General features: G+C 36.0%; 1 protein-coding gene across 1 annotated transcript in view; it reads right to left on the bottom strand.

The window, feature by feature from the left end:
• Nucleotides 1-2,823: 2,823 nt before the first annotated feature.
• SPRED1 (sprouty related EVH1 domain containing 1) overlaps nucleotides 2,824-10,947 on the bottom strand; it is a 111,264-nt gene continuing 103,140 nt past the window's right edge. The window contains exon 7 of the mRNA XM_043471423.1: nucleotides 2,824-8,657. Within this exon, the coding sequence (XP_043327358.1) occupies nucleotides 8,007-8,657 (651 nt within the window). The 3' untranslated portion in view covers nucleotides 2,824-8,006. The remainder of the gene's footprint in view (nucleotides 8,658-10,947) is intronic.

Here is a 10,947-nt window from a genome sequence, read left to right as displayed (position 1 = left end):
TAGATCATGTTAAAATATGTTGCTGAAAGAAAACGAGATAAATAAAGCCCCCAAAGCACCTTAACATAAAGGTTTATTTCTTACTCAAGTGAAGTCTGAAGAAGTTCAGGTGGTCTTCCTCCACTGTGTTACACGTTTTCCATGGACTTCAAAAAATCCTCAGCAGAGCAAGAGACAAAGGAGGCACACTGGTTCTTAAATGCCTTCCCCAAACAGGAAACACACCACGACCCCTCAAATCATCTGGCTAGAATTAGTCTTGTGGCCTCAACCTACCCCCAGGGGAAGCCTGAAGATGTAGAGAAGCACATATTTCAGGTCATCAGTTATTCCTTTTATCCTTTCTAACCACACCAAGAATACAATCAATCCATTTCCAAGTGAGGCAACTTTAAGTACCATACCAGTGATGCATCCAGCTTAACGTCCTGGATCTCCAAATGGCCTGTGTATTTCTCTTCTTTGAGACATGTTTCTTCTCCACAGATCTAAGAGTCAGTTGATCTGCCCCTCTCTTCAACACATCCAATATATAATTCTGAAGCAAAAATGGGCTAATTACAATAAAAACTCTCATTTGGAGAGAGAAAAATAGTAGATATAAAGCAACAAAAACTTTTATTAATCATTAAAAAAAAAAAAAATAGGCCACATAGCAGCCAGATCATGAAATGTCCCTGCTCAAAAACTTTCAGTGGATTTTTATCACTCTCAGAATAAAATCTGAACTCCTTCCCATGCTTTCCAAGGTCAAAAAGATCAGGTGCCTGGTACTCTGACTTTACCACTTTTCATGAGTTTCCTCCTTCTGCCACCTCTAGTCCAACTAGCCTGCTGTTCTTTCAGTAAGCCAAACTCCTTTCTCTTCAGACCCTTTGCATTTGCTCTTCCTTCAACCTAGATAATTCTTTTCCTACTTAAAATTTACATAGCCTCTGACTACATGAAATGGCACCTCCCCAACATCACTGAAACAACTGGCTTGGTCTGGAGATGAAACATTCAAAAGAAAAAGCATCTGTACCATGAAGGCTATTTTTGATGTTGCTTTAGGGTAAAAATGAGTTGTAAAAAGTAAAGAAAACTTTTAGAATATGGGCTCACCTGATCATGAAGCTACTGTTTTACTTATAATATTATCAGCAATAAGATTCCAAAGGTTTCCAGTAACAGACTTTTCTTTCACCAAGGCTCTCAGAAAACCACCATCACAAGAAACAAGCATGTATTACTGAAAAAAGGGAATGGGTGTTAAGGAAAGGGGAATGTACAATTTGAAGTTTATCATGTTTGCACTTGATCAAATTGCTCTTAGTTCCCCAGCTGGTTCCAGGTGCTTAAGTATTCTTTCAAGTCACTATCATTGGATTCCTCAATCCTACACAAACTACTGTCTAAATTTGGGGATATCTCAATCAGAAGATCTCAACTTATCACCATTTTGCTGCAGTCTACTTTCACCTTCTGATCATATTTACATTACAGTCAATCGTTTGTTAAAAACAAAGATGTTCAGGTGATTCAATGACTAAGCCTCAGCATCAGTAGTGTGAAGTGACTTCTACTAGGACCGTGGCAGTAAAGGATAGAGACACATGAGCAGATCTGAAGGACCCTTAGGACATGCAGCTGCAGAAAACCGAGACGATGGTCAAACAGAAAGGAAAATGAAAGACTAAAGACAATGACCAGGTTGCTGGCTTCGATTCCTGGATGTACAGTGGTATCACCATCCAGTAAGGCAGGAGAGAGAAAAACGGTTTAAGGAACGGGGTAAGTTTTGGGCTTACCCAAAATTAAGGTGCTTGCAAGAGACACAGAGTTGGAAGTTCAACGTGTAAGTTTAGCGCAGGCTGGGTTACTACAGAAGTTGACCTTGTACTAACATCGTAACCTCGTTGGACCTGTTCCTACATTTGTAAAATAAGAGTACTGTACTAATTTCTAGGGGTCTTCCAGCCCTAAAATGGCATTGAACTCAGTGTTTTCAGTAATCTTAAATAATTTGATTTGGACCCCTATTTCTTTCTAAGAACTTTGGGGTTTCAGGTTATCTGTATATTTTACTTCGATAACTTAACAAGAACTTTAGTTAAGAACTTAACCAGCTGGGAGCTTTTACATTCATACAACCTTGTTTTCTCTTAAATTTTGAGAGTGCAACACCATGGATTCCTCTGATGAAAGACACACATTTAAGCTTGTTGGTCATTCTGGGTAAGAATTTCAAAAAGAATTATAATACACTATTGAAATTTCTTCTCCATGAAATCTTCCCTTCATAGATTTGGAGAAGTTAGAGACATTATTCCTGTTATAGGAAATGGAATTCTTCCTATCTTACTTTCATTCCAAAGTGTATGCAGCTGCTTGGATATTCTATTATTTCCAGGTAAGAAATAAGTTTGAGGGAAGACAGTACATAACCTCTTCACCACATGTAAGAAGTAGCCCTGATACTAAATGCAACTCTGGTTTAAAGACAGGTTTTTGTCTTTTAAGGCAAATAATCATATTGTTCAGCTTAAATAAAATTTCTTTTTAACAGAACAATGATTATTCTATCAAGTACATCTGTGACTCTTTAACAAAACAAAAAATTGCACTGTGACTAAAAGCACGGAATTTGGAATAAGACAGTTCAAACCTGGTACCTCTAATTTGATCTTGTGTACATTTTTTAACCTCTTGAAGCTTAAATCTCTTTAGTAAAATGAGGATAATACTTACATTACAGGGTTATTTGAGAACTAAAAGTGATCAATTAAAAACATTATGTAGCAAAAATTAAGACTGCTAGACAAAAGAAAACACCATTTCAACTACGATTTTGTTATACTTTTATTATGAATATATTTTGTCATTATTTTAAGGATGCCTCTAAAACTGCAAACCTTAAGAGTAGTTAAATTTTGAGTTGACTCCTGCTTTTATATTATTAGTGCTGATTTTTCTTTAAGAACCACTGTGCGCCTGACACTATATTGACAGTCAAGCAGAAACCCTAGTTTCAATTCCTCTTGTGTAAAAACTATTCCACTTACTTGTGGGTATTAATTTGATGTGAAGAATATAAAGTAAATCTGAAAACCTGTAAATAAACACATGAGACTGTATTTTGTAATTCATGATAGAGGTACAAAGTTAATTTTTGATTTTTCAAATAAATATAAATGTAATAAAGCAATTCAAAAGTTATTCTGGTGTTTAAATACATTATGATTTTTTGAACACTGTCCTAATAATTTTTCATTTATTCTTGCTTATAGTACTAAGTGAAATGCTGATATTATGATATGTGTGTGTGTGTCTCTGTGTGTGAAAGAGTAATAGTTGTGGGCTAAAAATTTCCCACATATCATTTCATGAAGTTAATCCAGACTTAGTTGTAACATGTTCCAAAATCAAATAATGTATCAGGTAACAAACTACAAAATAAATCTGGAGACAATCATGACTGAATAAATAAGTCATTAAAATGAACTACACATGAACTTTCAGTTAAAACACACCTTAAAATTGTGATCAAAAACTCCCATTTCTATTAGTGCTTTCTCCTTTAAGAATTATTATCTCATAGTTTGTTAACCTCTAGAAGAGTAAGAAAAAGTCCTTTTATATTTCATGATAGGTTTAATCAGGTAATTAAAACAAATTCTTATGATATCATCTGATATGTCCAATTACATGGGTATGATGTAACAAAAACAGTTACAAACTTATATATGCATATTTACATTATATAGCCAAAACTGTCAAGCTAGTCAACTATATCTAAGGAGATACATTATGGCATGAGTTAAAACAACTTTTCATTGCTTATTAGAAAGAATGCAGTCAAGCTTTTAATGGAAATAATATACAAGTGAGGCACTTTTGAGGTCAAAAATAGAAAGCAAATGACACTACATACTGGCAATGTTCACAAAAATCTATGTGTATTTTAATACAAAGGCTTTTCAACTAGATTATTCTTGAAAAATCTCAAAACTAGCAACTTATGCAATTTAAGGAGCTTTCAGAACAATGGCTAACATCAGTGTATCAAAGCATATGAAAGTTTTATAACCACCTGGCTGCTAGGCAAACAGTACCTTAATACCTTAGAGCCCTTTAAAAAAAAATTTTTTTTTGGCTTATATATATTACCTCAGGTTGTGATTTCTTTTTAGATGTTTTGACTCTGAAAAACACCTTATGGTGCTATTATTGCGGCGTATAGACCAATCTTTTTTTTTTTTTAGTGCAACAATGATGCAAGTTTCTAGTGCTTCCCCATATACTTAGATATGTGATCCTGGAAATCAAGAATGAGAATATTTAGTTAAGAATTTACACTTTCCAGGTAACAAGCTTTCAAATTTTTATGTAGTAAAATGTTATATTTATTTAATGTCTCTTTGGGCTAAACTAAAAAACCCAATCTTAAAACACATATTCCAAAGTCTATCACAAAACCTAAAGTAAATTTCCATAAAACAAACATCCTTAAGCTTCTCTGAATCTGGCGGGAAGTACATGTTTCCTGCATTTTGGAGACATATAAATAATAAGAATCATCTCTGTGGTGTTCACTTAAGAGGGGCCGGGGAGAGAAAAAGCAAAAGCAAGACTTACCCAAGATATCAGATGGCACTATACACATGAATTGAAAGTGCATTTGTATTACTTCAAAAGTTCATTTTAGGCACTGCTGAGTAACCAATGAAAATAGGTAGTTTTAAGTTTTCCCCTTTAAATTCTAACCCTTGCCCAATTATCATCCCAGAGACACACACACTCTCTGAAGTTGTCATGATGAAATACAGTGACGTTTATTTTTTCTAAAAAGTTCTCCCTGTCTGGTAATGGGAGGAAAAGAATACCATTTTAGCGATGGCTTTTACAAGTTAAAAGAACTGGTTCTATAAATGCTTCGGCACGTCCATTAAGTTTGATTGCCAGTTCCAAATATTGGTAAATATTTAAAACAGGATATGTAAGAAAAAAAGTGCTTAAAATCTTTCAGGACCAATAAGACACATTAGGGAAAAGACTGGTTTTACAGTTCTTTTGAGATATTTCTTATTCCTGCTTTCTCCATTTGGAGGTGGCTGCCCCTTAAATAGCCCTTTACTGGCAGTAATGATGAACCCTGTCAGATCCCAACTGTCACCTCACGTATGGTCTATAAATCATCCAGTAGGTGGTGCTGAAGTTACATACCTCGTATTTCTTCAGAAATCAAGTGATTCCCCTGTCAAGTCAGAGGAAAATCATCTAAGAATTATTAATTCTGAATAAGCCATCAGATCAAAGCCTTCTTGTTTTCACTTTTAGTATTCACTATTACTTAAACAGTTTTGCTTAGCCATTTGCTTCTACTATCAGATTAAAACTGAAAAGAAAGACTTTAGAGGACAAGCCAATTGGCAGTGTCAAATCTGTATGCAGACTGAGAAAATGCTCCCAAACATATCTATACACATGTTTAAGAATGAGAAACTTAACCTATTCGTTTGTTTTCACATAATAATTCTAATTTACTCATGAGAAAATTTCCACATAAGGGATTCAGGTAACATTATGAGTTAGCCTTCTAGACTGCTTTGGAACCTTGGTGTGTTAAAACTATAAAGATTCAAGGTAAAATGAAAACCATTTCATCACCATAGTTTTTAATGAAGAAACTTGTTTAAAAATTGTAAAGGAAAAATTGGGTATGGGACGGAAAGATCTTAGCAGCAAAGTGGTTAAACACACTGAAAATATTAATGCACAAACATTAAAATATTAAAGCATGTATGTTGCATATAAAATACAGTACAGAACCAGGAGTTGCACTATACTGATTAGTGCTCAACAGAAGAAATGATTAAATTTGTTCTTCCCAGAAGTATATACACAGTTCATTTCCACAGCATTTTCCTATGTAGCCAGCAAGTTATTTTCTTCAGTTATTCACACCTGCTCAAACCTGAATTATAACCTCAGCACTTACAAATATGAAAATTCAGTCACAAGGAAAACCAGTATTTCCATTTTATCAATAAAAAGTAATTTTGAAAGTTAACAGTCTATTCTAGGAAACCAAGTTTAGCTGAAAACTTCAGGGATGAAGATCATCTGGTGTAGCAGCATCCAAATATATAAACAGTAAAAATAAGACTTAAAACTGCTGCTACGGTGTCATGTTTTGGACTTAGTTCAACCAATTGATTTTTAGTACAAAACTAGAAATAACCTCTTCTTCATAACATCTATAGTTATCAATATATTTTTCTTCTTTTCAATGTGAAATAATACTTCAAGATGATCTATATACACAATGTTGTCAGTTCAAGCTGTCATATAAATATAAATGCTTTCTTAAAAAAAAGTATTTTACAGACAGATAGTGTTATGTACATTGTTCAGTTTGATCTGGGGCAAAAGAAAAAAGCTAACATAAGCTTTTAAGTGTGATATGTAAAAAGAATGATTATGTAAATGACATTTTAAAACCTGCATAGAAAATGAGCTTCAAACAGTAGTGTGATTTTAATTTTGATCATTTCTGAAACTTCAAGCCATTAAAAAAAAGGCACACTTCTCAACTTTATCCCTTTAAGGGAATGTTCTTTAGGAACCCCTTACTTGGTTAGAGTTTCAATGTAACACTTAAAAAAAAAAAGACAATTTGACCCCAAAGTACTTCAAACAACTTGGTGGAACATTTATGCAACTACTTTGCAAATAAAACATCCAGTAGGACAATGCTCTGCAAGAGAATATAAATTTAAACATACAAGATATTTCATTCAGGATGTTGGATTAAATAGTTTTCTGGGGTAGTTTAAAACACTCTTTAGCATAATTTTGCTTCTGGTCAGTTTATAAAATAAAAATGAGAAAAGTTATCATTGTTATGTGATAATAAGCACTGAGGATTAAGCTAAAATATTATTAACACAGCTGAACATATTCTGGATTAGCAGAATGATAAGTGGAAATCTCAGGAGGAAACTGTTTGACTCTAACTATCCAGTTGCACTTTTTACCTTGTAAAACATTTGTAAATGCAATATACTTTTTTGAAAGGAGGAAATTCTGAAAGAAAACAACTTGCTGGTTGAATACCACAAACAAAACAAAACAACCCAAAACCTCACTTTTTCTATAATGTTTACTCAGTCTCTTTTTATATAAAAATAAGTGTTATGTTCCCATCATAACATTAGACAATTACATCTGTGCTTAAAAAAAAAAAGTTGGTCACTCAAGGCTATTAGAATATTTTATAAGGATTTTAGAATACCAGAATGTACAGATATAACTCAATATAAACTGTAGCCAAAGGGAAATGACGATGAAAATATAAAATCATTCACATGGAATAAAAACGTTATTAACTAGATGAGTAAAATATTCAAAATATATGGAATGTGACAGTAGATATATGTACATCTACTTCAGAACTAGGAAGGGGAAGAAAAGCTTTATATGTAATAATTCGTACCTTTTATTTAGTTAAATATAAACATTTGTTATTTATACATAAAACTGCTTTCAAAAAACAACTAATAAATGATTTAGTTGCACTTGTTTTACTTCTTACAATTCCCAAGTGTTAACTTTTCTTAGATTGAAATCCAACTGTCCCCTAGTGCACTTTTAGTTTATATCTTAATGAATTCAAACCTTTAAAGGTCCCATCACCTAATGCATAAATATACAAAAATGCCAAAAAAATTTAATCCCTTTTAGTTGGATCATATTTTATGTTCACTTTATATTGCCAATAACCAGAAATGGTGTCCTTTTGCAAATATTCTTGACAACCTGTAACAAAACATGCCATGCACTCCAGGGAAAAGGGCATGGCGAGCATTTGTGAAATGCCAAGAACCGATGAGTTCTGCTTCCTCCACGTGTGGCCCCAAGCATACCAGGCAAGACTGCATAATGCTTGCCAAAAGCTTCCACAAATCCAAGTTAGCTAATTCCTGGACACAAAGATTTTAAGCTCATTTTGGCACTGGATGCTTTCATCCAGCAGCTTTATGTTTCCCACCACAGCACCCACACGCCTCACCACAACGATGGCACATTCTCAAAGGGACGTAGCAGCACATACATGGTACAATGAAAGACAAAGCTACTAGGGCTAACCATCGTAAGCAGAACTTGTCATCGCTAGTGTCACATGAACAGGGGTCAGAGAAATCTCCCTCTGAGTCTGACATACAATGGTACAACATGCTCTCTGCACAGAGCATGCAACTAACTTGATATATGCATCTCTTAATAGGGTCTGGAGCATCCTGACATTTTCCCCTGCCATTTTCTTCATGATTAAACCTTTCCTGGCAGTATACGCAGCGAGAACGTTCACCATCTTCTTTTCTTCGTTTTGACTTCTTAAATTTTAATGAGGAAGGCTGTGTCTTAAATACCACAGAGTCTTTGAGTGAACTTAACTTAGTTTCATCCCCACAAGAGTACAGATAGTCTGATTTTTTACTGTCTGGTTTAGAAAACTGAACACTGGAGTCAGTATCATCTCTCTCCAGGTCATTTTTCCACATGTCGGGATGTCTATAGTCTGCATAGCGACGTATTAAGATATCGCGAGGGTTTATTCTGACAATCTCATCCTCATCTTGAAAGCTGACATGTCGAATTGATTTCAAAGGGACCTAGAAATGAAAGAGATGAAAATTGCAATAATAACAGTGAAGATTAATTTTATTGCCTACTTGCCTGGGGCACAGTGCCCAGATATTTGGTCAATTAGTTTGCAAGTTTAAGTGACGATGTTTCTTGGATGTTTCTTGGATGAACATTTCAATGAGTGGACTATATAAGCATAGCAGATTATCCTCCATGACATAGGTGGCCCTCATCCAACCAGTTCAAGGCTTTAATAATACAAAGACTGACCAAGAAAGAGCAGGAAAGAATTCTGCCAGCAGACTGCCTTTGGATATAGACTACAGCTCTTGCTCGGGTTTCAAGCATGACAGCCTACTCTGAAGATTTTGAATATGTACCTATGCCATCATAGGAGTAGGGTCTCCCAGATAGAGAGGGCTTCCCAGGTGGCTCAGTGGGAAAGATCCCACCTGCCAAGCAGGAGAAGTGGGTTTGAGCCATGGGTTGGGAAGATCCCCTGGAGAAGGAAACGGCAACCCACTCCAGTATTCTTGCCCGGGAAATCCCCTGGACAGAAGGGCGTGGTGGGCTACGGTCCATGGGATTGCAAAGGAGTTGGACATGACTTAGAGACTAAACAACATCACATAAGCCATTCCTTAAAGCAAATGTCTTTCTCTTTATATATATACATATTGTTGGTTCTGTTTCTCTGGAGTACCCTGACTCATACAGATTTCAGTAGCAAGGAGGGGGATGCTGTGCTAACAGAAGTGTGGTAATGCCTTTGGAACTGGATAATGGGTAGAGGCTGAATGAGTTTTGAGGTGTGTGTTATAAAAAGCCTAGGTAATCGTGAAGAGAAGCTTGGTAGAAACACAAACGTTAAAGGCGTTTCTGGTGAGGATCCTGGATGGAAACGATGAATACACTGTTGGACGCTGGTGGAGAGATGACCCTTGTTATAAACTGGCAAAGAATGCAGGTGAATTGTCTTCTAGTGTTTCACGGAAGGCAGAATTTGTGAGTGATGGACTTGGATATTTAGCAGAAATTTCTAAGAAAAGTGCTAAGGATACAGCCTGGTTCCTCTTTGCTGTTTATAGTAAAATATGAGAGGAAAGTGATAAACTGAAGCGTAATTTTAAAAACAAAATAGAACCAGAACTTGAAGCCCTGGAAAATTCTCAGGAATGACACTATCACCAAGGGAGTAGGGCCACTTCCCTCAAGGGCCCAGGGGAACTTTGCCTCAGGATGAATCAAACTGAGTCTCCCTCACACTTGACTTAGATGGTATTTAGATGAGATCTTGGTGGTGCTACTGATAAAGAACCCACCTGCCAATGCAGAAGACATAAGATGTGGGTTCAATCTCTGGGTTGGAAGAATCGCTGGAATAGGGCATGGCAACCCACTCCAGTATTCTTGCCTGGAGAATTCCATGGACAGAGGAGACTGGTAGGCTACAGTCCATAGGGTTGGACAAGACTGAAGCGACTTAGTATGCACACACTGGACCTAGAGATGGTACTAGAATGGGTTAAGTCTTTCAGAGTGTTATGATGAGGTGAATATATTTTGCATGTGAGAAGAGGGACCAGAGGGTAGAACACTATGAGCTGAATTGTGTTTCTTCCAATTTCATATGTTGAGGCCCCAACCCCCAGTATCTCAGAATGTGACTGCATTTGGAAATAGAGCCTTTAAAAAAGTGATTAAACTAAGGCCCTTGGGGCAGGCCTTAATCCAGTTTGACTGGTGTCCTTATCAGAAAAGGAAATTTGGACACACAGAGAGCGAGACACCAGAAATGTGTGTTAAAGAGAAAAAAAGGAACACAATCAGAAGGTGACCACTGACAAGCCAAGGAGAAAGGCCAGGAAAGAACCCAAATGTATCCACATCTTGATCTTGGACTTCCAGTTTCTAGAACTGTGAGCAAATATATTTTTGTTGTTCAAGGCACTCTGTGGTATTTTGTTATGACAGCCCTAGAAAACTAACATAAAGTATACGTATTCATGGTTTGGCTAAACAAGTCTCTGAAAATGACTGAAAAGCACACCATACTCTCCCACCTTTCTGGTAGGCTGTTTCAGGCAAGGGGGGAAAAGTACATCTTCCGGGCATAAATCAAAATGACGGTTCCCTTCACCCATACAAGTGACTAGTGTGACAAGACACAGTGACTAGTTTATAAGTAAGCCCATGATTTAGACTGGGCTTCCAAACTTTCATTGTCCAGATATTTGGAATTGCAGCTAAAAAAATTCCATGTGTGGACTAAAGATGGAGTGATGGATGCAGAAAGTTACAACAGTTCCTATTGGT

This window comes from Cervus canadensis, chromosome 6 (genome assembly GCF_019320065.1).
Source record: "Cervus canadensis isolate Bull #8, Minnesota chromosome 6, ASM1932006v1, whole genome shotgun sequence".
Classification (NCBI taxonomy): Eukaryota; Metazoa; Chordata; class Mammalia; order Artiodactyla; family Cervidae; genus Cervus; species Cervus canadensis.
Note: the sequence above shows the minus strand (reverse complement) of the source record. Positions and strands in the feature narration are given on the sequence as shown.